Source organism: Dinoponera quadriceps, unplaced genomic scaffold (assembly GCF_001313825.1).
Source record: "Dinoponera quadriceps isolate SergipeBrazil2010 unplaced genomic scaffold, ASM131382v1 scaffold1352, whole genome shotgun sequence".
NCBI lineage: Eukaryota > Metazoa > Arthropoda > Insecta > Hymenoptera > Formicidae > Dinoponera > Dinoponera quadriceps.
The window spans coordinates 1,304,570-1,322,765 of NW_014555567.1; the positions used below are offsets into that span (position 1 = coordinate 1,304,570).

The following is an 18,196-nucleotide window of genomic DNA, read 5'->3' on the forward strand; positions in this document are numbered from 1 at the left end:
TCGACGGAGGAATATAGAGCGGACTTTTACTTACTCTTCCGTTTTCGTTACTTTTCTCAGCCTTTAGGTGGCTTCGAAGGATCACGCGAGAGCTACTTATGCGTCGTAACGGTTCCTTACGCCCGATTTTAACGAATAAGCGACCATACGAAATTCCTCTGATATTTCAGCTTGTCGGCTGACCGGGGATTCCGAACCGGCTTGATCTTCGTGAGTCTTTCGTTCGACTCTTCCGAAGCTTGCGTCGTGTTTCCGTGGCGAAGAACGCGAAATAGAAATGGTCAAACGGTCGGTCTAATTCGTATCGCGACAGGTAGTCTCGTCTCTGTTTTATTTATTGCGATTCTTTTGGTACTAATTGCCAGAAGCGAGAAAAAACCAAGTTTCGTCATGGTAGTGAATTCAGTTGTAGCACGAGTGTTTATGTGATTTAGAAAACGTCGATTTTTAATATTGTAGCATACTTAGTGATTGGTTTTTTTTTCTTACTAAGTGCAGATAATATTCGTGGAAAAATCAGTTTTAATACGACAAAATGAGTCTTAGGTGTATTTTCTTGGATAAATGCAAAGTAGTTTTGTTCTCTCAACTCCAACGTGATCGAAGAAAGTGTGAGAACGATTGTTAAATTCGCGTGATGTGTTATCAATGGCGTAATATTCACGTGATGTATAATCTACATAGCGATTTTATTTAACGAGATTTGCCGTAAAGAAATTACGTAATATCCTGTTACTATTCTATGGATATTGCTGACAGTAGTTGAGAAGATGTTGACGCGTATCGACGTGAAAGCGCAAAGCTTTTAAAATCCAAACGTAATGCAAAGTGTACATCAGAGATTGCTTAGAAACATCATATCACATTTAGATTTAAATTAATTCGATTTCAGATTTCAAGTATCTTCGATCTTTTGACATACATTGAGACATATTTCATTTGATATTTTTCATTACGAATTGATACAAAAAGTAGATTCTCAATTGTTATGCGAACTGGTAGTAGTCGTTGAAAATAATTGAAACGAACGTAAGGATAAATATCGTGACTGACTTGTAGATAAATTATAAATTGGACCGCCGAGAAATTCGATTTCGTAAGATGTGTAAATTAGATTAATGTGGTAAAAAAAGCGAAATGATAACGTAACATTTTAGAGTAGTAATTTTCCATCCATGCCAATAACTGCCTTGACGCGAACGTCTGATCACCCGAAAATTGCGACGAGCGAGCCAGCGAGTGTAACGAGTATCTCATTAATCTTCTTTTAAATTATCCAAAATCGTCCACAATGCCGCATCGTCCATCCAATATTCCTTTCTCGTGCCGCGCTATAAACGTTTAGACCAAAATCTTAGGCCAGCACCGAAGGAGTTGCTACTAGTTTTAGGCCAAAGTCTAGTATTACGTAATAAAAATTGCAATTTTCAAAATTTCGTTATCGCTTCTTCAGTTGGGCCGCGCGCGTTCTAGTTTGGACGAAAGAAGACCCGCTCGTTTTTATTCTCGTTGAACTCATCGAACGCAAATTCAGGGTGGTGGTACGTTACAGCCGATTCGCACCTTCTTAGGAAAAAAGATAGGCCGGAAAGGCAGTCGAGAATATTCCGAGTATGCCAAATCGAAATAGTTTTTTCTCTTTTACACCTTTTTTCCATTTATGTCGACGTAACGATTAAATTTTTTTTTTTTTTTTTTTTAATTAGGAAAGGATAATACAGATCGGTCGAGTGAAAACAAAAGTAAGACTAAGTTTACGCGCGAATTCGAGCGCAAATTAAATCCATTTTCTCATTTTATTGTCATAATTAATAAATAAAATAATAATCAATAAATCGGCCATTAATCAATTAAAAAATAGTGACTCGTGACTAGGTTAAGACTCACCGCTTGCAAAAAGATATCCTATGTGTGTTCGTGTACGGCCTGGTAAAATATATATATATATATATATATATATATATACATACATATATATATATATATACATACATATATATACATACATATATATATATATATATATATATCTTACGGGTATAATTTTAGTAATGATTATTATAATAACTAAATACATAATAACTAAAGATAAAGAGAACATAATTCTCCAGGGATAGGTAGATTTGGCGAAGTAAAAGGAGTAACAAGGTAATTGAAGGAGATCACCTTGCAAATAAAATAGGGATGAAAAATTGGAAGCATGAAAGAGCGACACGGGAAATTTTGTGGGGATAAAAAGGCAGACTTAAATTTAAACTAACTAAAGTCTCTCCATATATGACAATTTCAACGATATAACTATAATAATTTTAATAATTATAATTGTTTCATACTGCAAAATTGTCATATTGATACAGATAATAGTGTGAGTCTAGTAATAATAATAATAATATATTAATAATAATATAATAATTATATAATAATCATAATAGCAATATAATAATAATGATGATGATGATAATAATAATAATAATAATAATAATAATAATAATAGTGCACGTAGTAGCGAGAATAATAGTGAAAAAATAATTGGATTAGATTATGTGCACTCGCTACCACCCAAAAATTTATCCCTAATACTTTTATATCGTCTCATAATATATCTACAAAGATTTCTAGCGAGAAGAAGTCACAGTAAGAAAATGTAGGGGCGCCGTCTCCGATTTTTCGCATGATCGTGCGAATGCGCACACGTCATGCGTGGAACGTGTAATACGTGTAAATGACTAACGATATATGCGTGTCGAGCGTGTGTCCGTGTTCGTAAGTCTGTATGTGGATGGTCGGGGTATACAAGTGGAGGAAAGGACGCACGGTTTGCAACCCTCTGTCACGCGTCCTCTTTACGTTACTTTAATCGCGCCAACATCCGCCAATCTCTCTTTCGCTTCTGAAAGTCTAATATTTATATAATTACGCACCGGCGTACACAATTATATAGCATTTTTATCTCTTCTTTTGTCTGCTACGCTAACAGTTAGAAAAGTGCCGCCGGCGTCGTATACGATTCGTACTCGCGAACGCTACATCCGATTCTACAGTTTTGTCGCCCGTACTACTGCTGATCTCGTCACCGCGATTAGCCTAATCTCGTTTATACAATCAACCATTAATAAAAAAACAGTTTATGTATATTGACCCGTGCGCACCGATACTCTCGATGCGACGTACGCGCTCGTACAAACGTACTAGTGTTATCGGGCTCGATGGGTGTTTGCTCGTCGAGCGAAAAAAGAAATACGGGACAAACGAAATGGGTGGAGGAATCTCATCCTCGGCAGATATAGGAACGGAGATTCTTCGTACGGAGATCGTTACGAGAGATCGGTCGTTCTCGATCGTCCGTCCGGCGTTTTGGTTCTCGTCGAAATCGATTCTTTGGTACCGACATGAGCAACGCGCGATCACGTTCTCTCGCGCCGTTCCTTATCTGATTCTGTGTGATACGCGCAATGTAACTTAATTAGCCAAGCATTTTCACGTCGATCTCGAACTTGGTCGATCGATTGTATATGTTGAAACAAAAATATGTACAATGTATGAGATGGTGTAAAAGGGCGGGGGGAGGGGAGGGAGGAAAGTAACGTTCTTCCATTCGTCGGTCGAAAAGAATCGAGATGTATCCCGCGCTTTTCACCGACGATGTGTCAGTATCAGAGAAATTGAACTGTTTCTGAAAGAAAGAAGCATGCTACAAGTTTCAGAGAAGGTTTCAGAGAATGTCTTCTTATCGAAGTATGAATCGTCGTAAATCCGGTATTCATGCATCGATAGGAAGTCCTTCGGAATTTCCATCAGAGAGCATCGATCCTTGCAAAACCGAAGCCGACTTTCACAGAGCTTAGAGTAGGATTATCCGGAATAGTGCGAGCACTTTTTTCTAATCCGAACGGCTTCTCTCCGGAGAACGGCGCGGGACGAGAAGTATCGCTGCCCGTCCGGCGTCGTTCCTCACGACGACGATGAAGGTCCCGCTTCCGGGTTAAAGCCAGAAGAGGAACCGCCGTGTGTGTATTTCGTAGTGACTAAGTCAATCTTTGGACATTCTCGCAAATATTCCGGACGTTTCTCTCTCTCTCTCCCTCTTTCTCTGTGTAAATGCGACCCCGGTAGTGTGTCATTGTTCTTAAACTCCTATCCTTATCGTGTGATGTAAAATTAGGCGATAACGAATTGATTACTCTAAGTAACAAACAGATCGGACAAAATCGATATTAGAAGCTATCTATCCTCGCCGTTCGTTGACCACGCATTCGTCGTGCTTCTTCGTCTCGTTCCAAGATCACCTTCTCACGCTCGTTCGGTTGAAACAAGAGGAACGTCGATGGGCGTTCGACACTTCGCGGCTTTCGGGCTTTCGTCAGCCGTCGATTCACGCGGTGTTACAGTGTGTGTCTGTGTGTCTCCTTCATCACTCTCTATCTCTCTCGTTTGATTCGTGATTTAGTCACAGCCTGATCCTTCGTTGGCACCTTGACGTCGCCGTTGCGCACGGACGTCTCGGGTGCCTCTGTTCCTCGGCTTAGTCCGTGTCTCCTCTCCCTTCCTAACCCTCGTTCTCTCACGTTCGTTTTTGCGATATGTTATTTAAGGGTACCTGAACGCGCACTACGCGAAGGACGTGTACCTCCTGGCGGATGCGATCCTTTCTCGTTGGTCGTTCCTGATTATCGGGAGCCGACGAGCGCAGGCGAGCCCGCGCACCACGAAGAGCAAGAGCCACGCGACCTCCTGATTCATTCGAGCTGCTCCAGGAAGTTCGGGCTCTTGAAGTACTCCGGCACCGGGTCGTCCAACCTCGAGATCACCTTGTAGATGGACTTCTTCCAACTCTGCTCGGTGTCCTTGCCGCCCTGAATCGCTTTGAAGAACTCTTTCAGCGTTTGCTCCACAACGTACCTGAAGTTGCTGGGTACCTGGAAGTTCCAAATCATCGTTAGCATCATTGCGGCCATGTGCGCGATGATGAAGCCGTGAACATATATTGGTTCTTCGGTTTTCGCGACGAGGAGTCTCGTCGCGAATGCCACAACATGCGATATTTTCAGTGATCCAAAATTCAGAGCCTTTTAAAAACTTTCAAGATCAGCTTCGAAGATTTATCGCGGTGGATATGATTTCTTTATTGAATTGTTTATTTTTAGCAAAAGAGCAAGAGACAAAATTTAAATTAATATTTTAAGTAACAAGAATAGCCTCAAATTAGAATTCAAACGAGAAAAGTATCCAATTATTTATTCTTATGAACTTAATAATAACGAGAAAGATTCGGCGCAACGGTAATCTACGTTTTAACAACGTGAAAAAGTCGTGAAAATTTCTTCTTCCACACTTTGAGATTAATTTCTCCGAATTTCTTCTCAGAAAGTCTACTATTAGATACACTCGTTGCGCATCAAATCCTTCACGTGATCGATAACGTCAGAAATAGAAATCTTTCAATTTTTCAGCACAAGTATCAGATGCCTTAGGTCTAACTTTTTATCATACGAAACGTGCAAAAAAACACTTGTAATCATAGTAAACCACAAAGACGCACGTGAGAGATGTACGATAAATGAAAACGTACGGTAAATGGTACACACATCGAAAGCTTAATCTCGCGGAACCAATCGATCTTGACGACTCGCGTCGGAAATCTCTATTACGAGGAAACACATGCTCGTCTCTCTCACTCCTTTTTTCTCTCTTTTTTTTTTTTTTTCGATTCGCGAAACAATAACGAGAGGGAAATAAAATAAAATGTAGCGTGTGCGTGTTCGTGTTGCGCACCTGGGGACCCCATACCTCAATGTGGTTATTACGGTTGTAGTGAAGGTTGAGAACCCGGTAGATTTCCGAGTCGCCCCCAACTCGGAGGTCTTCGGCGTTTTTCACGCCCTCCGAAACTGCTTGTCTCGCGTATTTCTCCATCTGGATGTAGTAGAACTCCCTGAAACAACGCAAGAAGGTACACGGTTAGGCGATACTTATGACTCTATTAGTTCGCGGAGTAGCGGACGATACGTGTATCTGATGTGATTTTAGTGTGACTGAAAAATGATTAATAAATATGAGCTTTCGCAAGAACGCGACGGCTTGCGTAATACGTATATCAGGGTGTCAATTAATAATAAATCTTTCTACGTCATTGCGGCTGCTTCTTGTCTCGCCTGGTTTCCTCGCGACAGACAGCGACAGCACCAATGCGTCATCGATAATTAATTAAAGATCGATGCTAACAATGGTCTGACGTAAGCGGAAGAAAATGCGAAAAAAAGGGAGAGAGGGGACGACGCACGTGGAGAGCTCTGTGCGAGCTCTCCTCGACGTCGAGCGGACAGACGCAACGAGATGATGAAAAACCTGTCGACCACGTTGGCCATGAAGACTCGATACCCCCTCGCGATTCCAGTCGGTGTATGTATAATCGACGCGAAATCACGCGACTTGCTCGCGTAATGGCCTGCGGCAGGAAATGTCGCGATCGTTCTCGAGATATCTTTACGTGCATCGATTAATGCGAAAAAGCAAACACGACTCGTTAAGCGGTGGATAATTAATATCGGATGGTGACCCGAGCCTTCGTTCTTTTCGCCTAGTCGAAGCACGATCGGAAAAGACATCGAGGAAAAGGACATGAAACGAACACACTGGCTATTAATTATTAATGCAAAGTTCAACTTAGTTTTTTTGTGGTTACTTTTAACTTCATTGTGTACAAGCTATAAATTCGTAAAGCTCTAATGTCGCAATTCGCAATTTATCTTTGTTTTACGCATAACTCTTCTTAACGCATCTGTGCTTCATTCATTATGAATAGGAAAAGCAAAAAGCTCTACCGTGAAGCTTCGAAGATGCAATTTGCGTCAACGTTTTTTTCCTTCCTTTTTTTTCTTTTCTGTTTCGCCGACCTTACGCTCCCCCAGGTCGTCGAGGCCGTTCTTCGGGCGCATATTAGCATCGGCCGAGTGTCTTCGTCGAGCCGGTAGCGCGCAGTGGTCGATCTTGCACTTGGGATCCCTCGGGGATGCAAAGGAGGACGGCTCAACGAGAGCGCGGCTTGTACAACTCATCGTCGCTGAATACTCGACAATGCAAAACAACCGCCTACGACTCTCGTTTAGTACCGTTGGGAGCAATTTTTAAGATTGCTTCCACCTGGCAGATCGGAGGCTCGTTTGCGGGAGGGAATAGGACGTTTACATAGCGACCTAAGTTAGCGGGAGATTTTTCAACGATACCAATCCGCTCGGCAAACGTCCTGTCTCACTCTCGTTCGCGAAATCCTAGCCGGCCTACTTTCGTAGCTCGTGTGTGTCGAGGCGGACCGTATTTCACCTATCGCACGCTCGGGGATTGCGAGGGGTCAGGGATCTCGCTCTCGCTTCTCTCACCGAAAGAAAACAACGCGATCTTCCGCAACATTCGCCCCATTCAAAGTCGTTGAAAGAAAAAGCGACGGAGCGGAGATGGAGGAAGAGCGAGAGGAGGCTCTCTCTCTCTCTCCCTTCTCGTTCGATTGCTTCGAATTGGCTTTACTGCCAATTAAGATAATTTCGCGTACTCTTATCAGCAGTCAGCCGGAGGAAGTTTCCGCGCACCCGGGAAGAATCGAAAGAGGAGTTCCTCCATCATCCCTTCGAATATCCGTCTCTCTTCATCTCCTCGAACCGTCACACTACCCATCGGCGAGCCGCCCCCAACTTCGTCCTATGCATGTGTTACCTGCACCTATAATCCTTACTCAACCACCCATCGACCGCATTCAAGCTCGTCGGATCGTCGAGTATAGGCGGAATGTGGTGGAGGTAGTGGTAGACTGCGTCGCTTACGTACTTACGTTAACGCCGTATATCCTGTCGCGCGCGCTTACACACACACACACACACGTGGGCATGCGTATCTACGAAGTGCCTAATTAAAACAGACACCCGGAGACAGAGAGAAAGCGGAACGAGAGACGAGACTGGCTGCATAATGGGGTGCGAGGGAGCGAGGGAGACAGCGCTAGTTCCGTAATCAGTTTGACAAAAAGCCCGAGTGCTAGAATTGCCATTCTTCGACCACCAAGTGCGGAGAAAAAGAGCGAGAGAAACCGCCAAGAGGCGAGAGGGAAGAAAAGAGAGAAACGGCACGAATGACGAGCGCGCGAGCAAGCGAGCGAACGAGAGCGAGTGCCAAAGGGCGAGTCAGTGAGATCATTCATTATAGCATTATATAATTAGGATAACAATATGCTCCTCTCAGGGCCTCGGGTTTTCTTGCGCCCTGTTGCAACGGGAGGACAATGATAGAATAAAACAGAGACGACGAGAGAGAGAGAAAGAGAGAAGAAGGGAATGAAAAGGTGGATAAAATGAGAGAGAAAAGGCGTAAATCTCCGTAAAGGTGCTAATTATTAGCATGTAATTACGACGAGCTTCGTCAACGAAAAAGAATGAGGAGCGTATGGAGATTGGCCCTGCGACGTCGAGATTCTTCAAAGCGAACGTACTTATTCGATCTTTTACGGTCCTCTTATATCCGTGGTCGGGGCTACTCAGATTTTTGAAGTTCACAGACTAGAAAGCACTAACATTTGCAAAATATTTATGTCCTAAATATCGAGCTAGATAAAGAGCAAGATAAAGAGCAGGAAAGATTCCATTGAAGACATTAAGAGCTCGGATTCATCGTGGGCGCACTTGCGCTTTAGTTGTGCTTTTTTTTTCATTTTGAAGGAGATATTATTTGCCTTATCCCGTAAAAGAAACAGAGGCGGACAAGTTAAACGCACCTGAGGTGTCGCGTATTGAGGCGGTTAGTATGTAGCAACAGCGTTTGTTGTCACGACGCCTCCTTCAATCGCGATTCGTTGTCAACCGCTTTTTCGACATGTCGCTTTTGCGATACGCAACGCGCCGAGATACGCGAGAGAGAAAGAGAAAGAGAGAGAGAGAGAGAGAGAGAGCAGCAATTAAAAGGGAAATCTCTCAACACTCGGAGATACTTTTTTATATCTGCTTTACTTTGTAGTCCACTCGCGGATATTATGTTTGTCATGGTGCGAGCGTCGAATCTACAAGCTTATAATGGAAATAACATTGGTGCGACCGAGAGCAAACGTCGATCTCCCTAAATTTACAATCTAAATATCAAAAGAGCGTCGAAAGAAAAGGGAACTGAAAACAAACGACATATCTCTCAATGAAATGAAACGAGATTTGCATCATGACTTCGAGCAATTGGGCGGGCAGAGGCACGGCGAGAAGTCGTACACCTTCCGCAAGTTTGCAAAGTAGATCGCGTCTTCTCGCCTTACAGTCTCCCCCTTTCCGATCTCTATTCAAGGAACGTGCTTCTTAAGCCACCGAACCCGCCAGTCAAGCCCCTTTTAACGGTCATGCCAAGTCGGTCGACCTCCGACAATAGGGAACACCGGCACCCTCGAAGACGCCAGTTGACCCTGAACGTTTGAATCCCTTAAGCATCACGGTTTTCTTACCCGAAACTTTCCCACGGCGTCCCTATTGCGCGGTGATCGGCGGGAAACTCACAGATCTATTCTTTATTCGGGGAAATTCGCAATTCGCGGGGACGTTGTCAAAGGCTACGAGATTCTCCATCTAACGAGACGATTTTCAGCATGACTTTCTTATCGGCGATTGGAATCATATACGATCGATATACGTCATCGATGACTTTGCGCCGGCGTATCGAACATCTATCGAGAATTCCCTCGCGATAAAAATTTAACTTCGAGACGACTTCGGCAACCGCTACAAATTCTACATCGGACAAACTTGATTGCAGTGGTGAAAATAAATAAATGACAGTGCAAAGAAGCGCGGAATCCAGAGGAGAAACTTTCTCCATCCATAAGCGACATTGTCGGCGCAAGGTCGATATGATCGCGGCCGGCGAGGGGTGTGGAGGAAGGGTGCGGAAGCGGCCGGCAAAGAATTCGAGAGAAACGCCGTCGTCGTGGTGGTTGTCGTCATCGTCGTCTACCGGCGCGCTCTACTTTACGCCACGAGACGCGAGACACGAGGCGAGGGCACGAGCCGTGAAAGTGCGTGTAACGAGAGAGCATTAAGCGTCCGCGCGAGCGCGTCCGTGCGCGGGTGGCCGTAGATGCGTGTCGCGTCTTCCCGCTCGTGCGTCGATGAGCGCGGCGCGGATGGATGAGCGAGCGACTACCGCGCGTTTGCCCGCTGGGGCGTAAGCGTCCATTCAGAGGGCGCGTTCAAAAAGGTGTCGCGCGCAGGGTCTTGACGCGCTGCACCACCCTTCTTAATTAGTAATTAACACTTTAACGCTGTCTGCGCTTCGGATCCACAGTCTCGACTTTAAACTGTCGACGCTCGCCGTCGGATAATCATGTAACTGTAATGCGGGACGGGTAATGACGCTGATGTCGCGCTTACTCGCCGACTCACAAACGCGATACACTCGGGCGTTTTAAGGGTGTCGACCGCGCGTTTGTTTATTACGTCCGAAGCGACCCTTTTCGAACGACGGAACACACGCGCGATCGTCCATAACGAGAAGATCAGTTGTCGTTCGGTAAATGAATCGCACGGTCTTGTACGGGCTTCTGTAGATTCGCGTTTCGCCGATTCCGCGTTGATTTCGCGCGACGACGAGTCAACAACGCGAGCGTTTTGTGATTCTCTCCCTCCCCGGAGCGTATCGCGTTATTTCTCGTCGATGTGCGATTCTTTCGATCTTACTTCGCGGTTGCGTGTGGCAAAAGTGGTGTCGCTACTTAGGGGAAGGGAGAGAAAAAGAGAAAAGAAGATCCTTTTCCCATTCTCTCTCCGGCGGACACGCGTGTCCACGTCCCGTACCACGTGCGTCGTCGCCCCGTCGGCTAAGCCGCCTTTTTTTCACAAGCGAGTTTCCTAAGCCTGCGAGACAATCGACCGACGATCGCACGGCAGATGTGCCCCCGACAATGAGCTTCTGGGCCCTCGCCCTTCATAAAAGAGGGAACTCGAAGAACAGGCGGGAACGAGCAGGGGGTTCTACGACTACTGCGAGGTATCGAAGGTTCCGCGTGCCGCACGCGCCGATCTTACAATGCACACTCTTCGTTGTGCCCCTTGCTTTTCGACCGTTCTTCCCCTCCCTACGTTTCGTCTCCCCTTGCATCTGGCTCGCCTTAGACTAGTTCTCTCTTTCATCCTCTGTCCTTTTCCTTCCCAGCTGGTTCGCGTCGCTTCCCCTTCGCACCCCCCAGGAGGGGTGCGAAGTATCGGCGGACAGATAATTTTGTCAGCTACGTAAGTACCTTCTGGATGTAAATCTCTCGCGCGTATGGGGCGAAATTTATTATGCGAAGACCATCGCGACCGGGGGATCCGTCTCGCGGAGAGTCGATTTCACACGGACGAATCGCACACTTCACATTCACGAAGGAACAATACGAGGTAAAGGGCCGATGAAAATAATTACTTGTAATCCAATTACGGGATTTCCAATTTCTATTAGAATAATTGGAGATTTCGGAGCGAATCACGTCGCGTTTAACCTGTTCGCGAGCCTCCGTCTCTCCCACCGAAGGGAAGACGCGCATGACGGGCTGAACGAAGGGGTACGTAACCACATTTCTTACACTTACGGCAACGAGCGAGCCCCTTGGCGCGCTCGAGTTTAGGCCAACCTCCCCTTCAAAGTGGAAGAGAAACAAAGAAGAAGAGAAAGAGTAGGAGTTACGGGGCTTTGCAGGGGTGTACCGTCCGCCTAAGCCGAGGGAGGGGTGGTTTTTCAAAGCTACGAGGAGTAAGAGAGAGGCGAGCTCCTAGGGTCGGCGCACAGGCCGAAGCGAACGAGGACGAGGGGCGAGGAAGAGAGCGGCGGCTTGGACGAGGGGGCGGGGGCAGCTGCTTTGAGCGGTTTCACTCTTCAATGGTCCCGGACTATCCCTCCTTCTGCTACCATGCCGTGCGTCCCCCCCTTCTTCGCCTCGACCGTCCATCGCCCGCGATTCGCGTCCTCGTCGCACTTCGGCATCGGCCAAGTATTTTTTTATTCGATCGATTTTCTCTGCCGGCGCTGCACTGCCCGTTTGCTGCACTATGCATGTGCATCCTCGCGTGCATAAGGTGCGAAGGCTGGACTGGACTGGACTATTTGGGTACATACGACAGGCTAGAGGGGCCGGGGCGGGCTCTCTAACGTACCACGGTCTAACGTGTTTCAATGTAATGGGAAGCAACGTTGGACACCTCGTGTCCAACCTCGTGTGTTAAATTTCGTCTCGACCGCTCGCTCGGATACCGTCGCTCGGCCAACTACGGCGCGACCTCAGAGAGGAGCAGCGGGAATTATCGTCGCTGTTCGCTCGTGTTTTTCACGTGCCGCGCGAAATCGATACCCGTGACGAAATATTCCCGTCCCTTATCGCGCGACATCATAGGAGGGCGCGTGCAAGAAGTCGTACGTCAACGGCAACTTCTCCGGTGTTCTCTAGCCTTAAATTCTGCACATCTGTCCCGAAGCTTCAATGTCTGTTGGGATGACAATGAAACAGTTAAGTCCTCACCGCATCGGCTGAGTACACACGGATAACAGAGAAAGAGAGAGAGACGAGGCAGGAGCACGAAAGAGATAGAGAGAAAGCGAGAAAGGGAGAGGACAGACCCTTGCATATACAGAGAGAGAGACACCCGCGCGGAGGCAACACACGAGAGACACATACGCGACGCTGAGCGTAGGAGAAGGGTTGCCTAGGTTAGGGACTCGGAAAACATCCTTTGTCGAATACCCTACCGGGACCGCTCAACCGCCCAGCAACTCGTTCAACCCGCTGAGAAAAAATCAATAATTCTTTGTTGCCAAGTTTACCTCCTGCCATACCATGCTAAACCGAGCGCGGCGCGGCGCCGGAAAGAGCGCAAGCGAGAAGGCGGAAAGCGACTCGGAGAAACGAAGTCGCTCGCACGTGTCGATTTCGCCGCTCTCGCTCGCTTGGACATGACGCCGGAGACGCTTCGCGACGCCGAGGGCTATTATTAGCCCCTTCATCGTCGCGGGTGTATCGAATCCGACTCGCGGCTTTTCGAACGTATACTCGTCGATCGAATAATAACATGGCCGATGAAAGGGCCGCACGCTTCTTACACAGCCGTCATTGTGTAACGCTGAAAAATCATTCACCCCTTTTTCAGAAAATCACGAGTCCGTTCGTACTCGCGCGCGCGCGCTATTTATACCCGCATGCGTGGACTTCGATAACTCTGGGGGGAAACAAAGGGAAAAAAAGAACGTCGTCGGCGATGCGGTGAGCAAATTAGCGTCGTACTCGCGTATCACCTACGGGAAAAGGGGATCGATAGTTCTTATTTGTTGCCGCGCATTGGGAACGGCGAGATCGTAGGGGTGGACGAAGAAGGGGTACGTTTCGCCGTATACGAAGAGGGGACCAGATATTTCAGTATTCACCCCGAAAAACCTCGAAAAGTGTTCGCCGTCGACGATCGCGTCGAATGTCGTGAGATCATCGCGCGATTCGATCTACGGAGAACCGTTACGCGCGCCATGAAAGATTGCGCGCTGTAACACGGGGAAGAGAGAAGAGCATGAGGTAAGAGCGCGCGACGAAGAGAGACGGGATGCTTTTAGGGGTGAGACTCATGGCAGTAGGGCAGTAGGTTAGCTAGGGGCGATAGGCACCCTCCCAGCATCTCTAGTGCGTATAGTTCGCGTTGGGTAACAGTAAATAGGATTTGCTAGACAACTGTCGACCGCCGGGCATGGATAGAGGCCACTGTAAATATTCCGTAGGATTACGTTTATGGCTCTTAAACGATCCCCTTCGGACGGCACGAAAGGACGTGCGAGAAAATCGCGCGCAATCGACGCGATCGCTCGTCCGTGAATTATGTCTTCGCGTTCGAACGATCTCGCGTATGTGCGCGCCCCGGCTCTCGTTCGTTATCTCAGTTGGTCACGGAGAGGAAGAGAGAGCAAGACATTGAGTAAACGCACTCAGGGATCGATAATCGAAAGTAGTTTGCGTTTTTCTCTCGCCGTGACTCGTTTCGATCGAGGTCGCCGTTCCTTCTGCGAGCATGCATTTCGACGGCCTATTTGACGCCCGTATGTTGCGTCGTAAGATAGTCGCGCTGCTCGCTCGGCTTGCTTAGCTCGCCCGCATGCTTCCAATGCACTCAGAAGGTGACTTGGTTATATGGGCGATTTAAATGCGACGCCAATAAGAGGTACCGTTCGTCGAGCGTCGGCGTATTCGCCGCGTTCGGCAGCTCTCGGCGCAAGAGAATTCTTCAAAAACGGGCGCGCCGACCCGTATCGATCCCCATCGCGCTACCAAATTCACGTCGTTTAAAATTCGAGACGCGTTACCGACATCGTTTGTTCGACGACGGTTTGCCGATGAGAGAACGAAGACTCTCTCGACGAACGTCGGGCCGTAACATAATTGACCAGCTCACGCACACGCGCACCGACATTAAATGAATGACGATCGCCGATAGAGCTGATTTTCCTTCCTATTTTCTTCGTTTTTTTTTTTTTAAGCTGGTCCAATGTTATCACGCTCTCCCGTGCGTACCCTCCCGAACCAGAAAGTGCTCGATCGTCGCCGACTGCCAGATAGAAACGAGAGAGTGGTGCCGTGAACCGACAATATCAAGGGAAGAGTAATATCCAGGGCCGAATACTGTTTGATCTGGCTCGGCGCCACGGTGTAAAGGACAGATGCAATTTGCCTGATATCGTTTTACTGACAAAAATATCGAATGACGTGGCGCCGGGAGCCGTGACATCGACCCTTTCTCCCGTCTTCGAGATCACGACGGATATTATAGGTCGTCCCGGCGAAATTTTAGAATTCTTTTTTCGCGCGAGGCTTTTCCATTAGTACCGCGACTCTCTTTTTCTCTTTCGCATGAATCGACCATAATGCGTATATTCGGCGATCTTCCTATCCTCCAATGTATCCTTCCGTCGGTTTTCTCTGCGCTCTTTCGTTCGATATCTATTTCCATATGTAAATACATTGCTTTATTATATCGTATCGATTCTATTATCGTTTTATTTCAGTCTTGAATAATTCACTGGAATTGAATATTTTATCGTATTATAAGATATTTACTATACTCGTATTTACGTAACTCGAATGAAGACAACGTTGAAAAAGATGCAAACACACATATGCATATATAATATATATATACATGCGCGCATACAAATGCCGATTTTTGCGTAATCGTTTTATAGAATTATCGTCAACATATCGCCCGACGCGAAAATCGCTCTCCACATAAAATCGACACCCTCTAGCTAACATTCGTTTCATTCGACCGTCCATGCGACGCGCTCTTCTTTCGCGCATTTCCGATCGAGCCGGCCGGCAATTAATTTTTCGAACGTTCGCAAGCGGACGATAAAAAAAAATGACGATGAAGGGGGAAATACATTTGGCGCAGTCTGTACCGAGGCGCCGTAGTCCCGGATGAGATCCAAAAAGAGACGGAGACGACGAGCGATGGAGGGAACAGGAGAGGAGTATGGAGAAGGAGCGAGAACGAGGACGGTGGGACGAAGCGTCGGAAGCGGAGGAGGAAGGACGAGAGCGCGTGAAAGAGGAGAAAGCCGGGGGTGGCGAACGGCGCACCGGTGCGATGGTAGGGAGCGAGTCGTGGACGCGGAGGAAGCGAGCGGGGCTCTCGGCGAGGGGTAGGGATTTCAAACGAAATCAATTCAGAGTCGCTGTCCAGTCGAACGTTACCCCCGCGGCTGCCGGGGTAAATGTTGGCCGAAACAGTAATTTTACGCCCGGTCCCCGGTGATCGTGGACTCGTCGCACCGCTGCGCTACGAAACGTCACGACCGATATCGAACTACCACCCGACGAATGCGTATTTCATAACCAGCCGCGTGGTTACGGATGCGAGAGAGCGGCCGAGCGAGAGAGAGAATGCTCGAGCGACGCGGATATTATTATACAAGGGCATCTTTCGATCGGCCGATGGTAATTTCGCCAATCTTTACGTTTCTCTGTTACCGCGGACGCTTTCGCAGAATTAGATTACGCCAGCGATTAAACGGGAGCGTCCCCGCCCCCCTCTCTCTCTCTCTCTCTCTCTCTCCATCTCTCACTCGCTCGCTCTACAGTCCGAGCCTGCGCGGTAACTTTTTTGATAAACTGTTTTCCGCGTTTTTCGTCGGTGGATGTAAATTAAATCCTTCATGGAGGCTGGCACAAGCTCGCCTCTCTCGACTGCCCCCAGGATCCCGACCGTGTCTACCCCGCTCTCCGTCCCGCCGCTCCAGCCGTCCGTTTAGTACTTCCGATATCCCGCCTCAACCCCTTCGTCCACGAGTCGTCGTAGGCGGATACAAAGCCGATTAGAGCGAAACGCCGGGAACATTATCATATCGCATTTTTCGCGGAGATTCGTCCGACGAGTCGCATTGCACGCGCGCCCCGTCTCGCGTGTCTAGGATCTCACGCGCGGATGTGTGCGTACATATGGGTGCGCGCGTGTGTGCGAGTCGATGCGCGTCGATCCTTCGAACGGGGATGAAAAACGGCGGCGGCCGTCTGGATGACTGGCATGGGGTCGTTGCTGACTACGAAGGGTAGGCAAAGAGAGGCGGAGGGTAGCAAATGGGTAGCATTGGCGATGGACGTGACGTAATGGATAACCGGCTGCAGTTTCCCGGATAAATCATTTTTTTAATCTCTACTTACGATAATTTTTCGGTGGGTTGGGTCATCGCGGTTATTAAACATCGGCGGGGGCTGACGAGAAATCCGGATCTCGACGAAACTCGAGAATTATCTTCGCGTTACATGCGACCGACGTCTCTCATTATGCGTGAGGTTTATCTATCACACGAAAATTCTTTGTTGACTTTATATATATCGTATCGAATATTAATTACGACGGTCAAATATATTGAACGAGTCTAAACTTTTTTATTGCGCTTAAACCAGAATTGATTTTCAAATAATTGTTAAAATGTGTGCGATTATGCTAACAATATGTGATATGAATATAAATTATATAATAATATTAAATATAATTCTATCTCTGGTATAGAGACTCTCTCTAATATATTATTGTTTCTAAAGGCATTTTCCTTATCACTGTCGCACGAGATTTTAATAAGACTGCCATCTCTCTGCATCTCGTCAAGTACAACGCGAAACATCGTCGAAATTGGGGACGGGAGTATCACGGAGCCGCCGATTCGAAAACATTTACGTGCGCGCGGGTTCAACGAACTCTTTTAATTGTCCGACAGCAACAGCCGGAAAAGAGATTCGCTTCAAAGTGCCACGGAGGAATCTTTGGCTGAGAGTGTACCATACTCATGCTGCAAGTAGCAGCTCATAGCGGCGGATTAGCCTTGCAGTAGCGATGCTTACATCCCCTATAAAGCCTCCGTTGCCATCACTCTCCTCCACCCGCTGCTCTGACTCCTTTTTCCCTCCCCGCGTGTCACCTCAACTTCCACGCCAGCCTCCTCTCGCCACCCGCGAAACCCCCGCAATCAACCCCCCTGCTTCCTTCGTTGTTCCTCCCACGATAGCCCTGCGGCCACGGCATTGTCTGCCGCCCAGCCAATACTCGTCGTGTTTCTCGTACTTGTGTTCATTATCAAAAATTTCGAGAAGAAACGACGCTGCCGACTCGCCTGCTGCAACGCCAGCAGGAGCCCCTTATGTTACGCCACTGACGTCTCACGAGGGTGGGCCCCGTAAGCTCGTTCCCCCGCGCTCATCCCTCTGCTGATCAGGAGTTTCATTCTTCCTGATCGTTCGCATGTTAAATCACGTATAAACGTATGAAACGAGGAGGAATTCCAGTCAATTATCCCCCGGCGATTTAATCCGCGTTCGCCGAAATGACGTTACGGGGGTTACGAAGAGTCGCGTTTGCTTTTTTCAGCCTCAACGTATCCAACCGCCACGCTTCGGTCGCATTAAATATCCAGAATCGTTAACAATGCGAGCAAAGCAGTTTTCGCAAGGTTGAGTCGCGAGAATGGCCGGTTGATGGCGGTTGGGTCGCGACGGTTGGCGGCGCTTGAAAATCGTCGACGAATCTACCGGCGGTTTAAGAAGAGCGAACCAACGTAACCTGGGGAAATTCACGGTACGCCGGGAAGTTAGCTCGTCGGTGATTCGATATCCGTCTAAAAGAGAAAGGACGTCGGGGGGAAGCGAAAGAGAGGATAAAGGGGCGAGGGGAGGGGGTGG

At 47.6% G+C, this 18,196-nt stretch overlaps 1 protein-coding gene across 2 annotated transcripts in view; it reads right to left on the reverse strand.

The window, feature by feature from the left end:
• Positions 1-2,457: 2,457 nt before the first annotated feature.
• The window catches only part of LOC106744726 (homeobox protein prospero), a 28,230-nt gene continuing 12,491 nt past the window's right edge, over positions 2,458-18,196 (reverse strand). Inside the window, exons 4-5 of one of the 2 annotated variants that reach the window (XM_014619718.1) lie at positions 5,788-5,932; positions 2,458-4,916 (exon numbers count right to left, since the gene is read on the reverse strand). In XM_014619718.1, the coding sequence (XP_014475204.1) occupies positions 4,737-4,916; positions 5,788-5,932 (325 nt within the window). In that variant the 3' untranslated portion in view covers positions 2,458-4,736. Of the gene's footprint in view, positions 4,917-5,772; positions 5,933-18,196 lie in introns of both variants that reach the window. The other variant, XM_014619717.1, reaches the window with a different exon arrangement.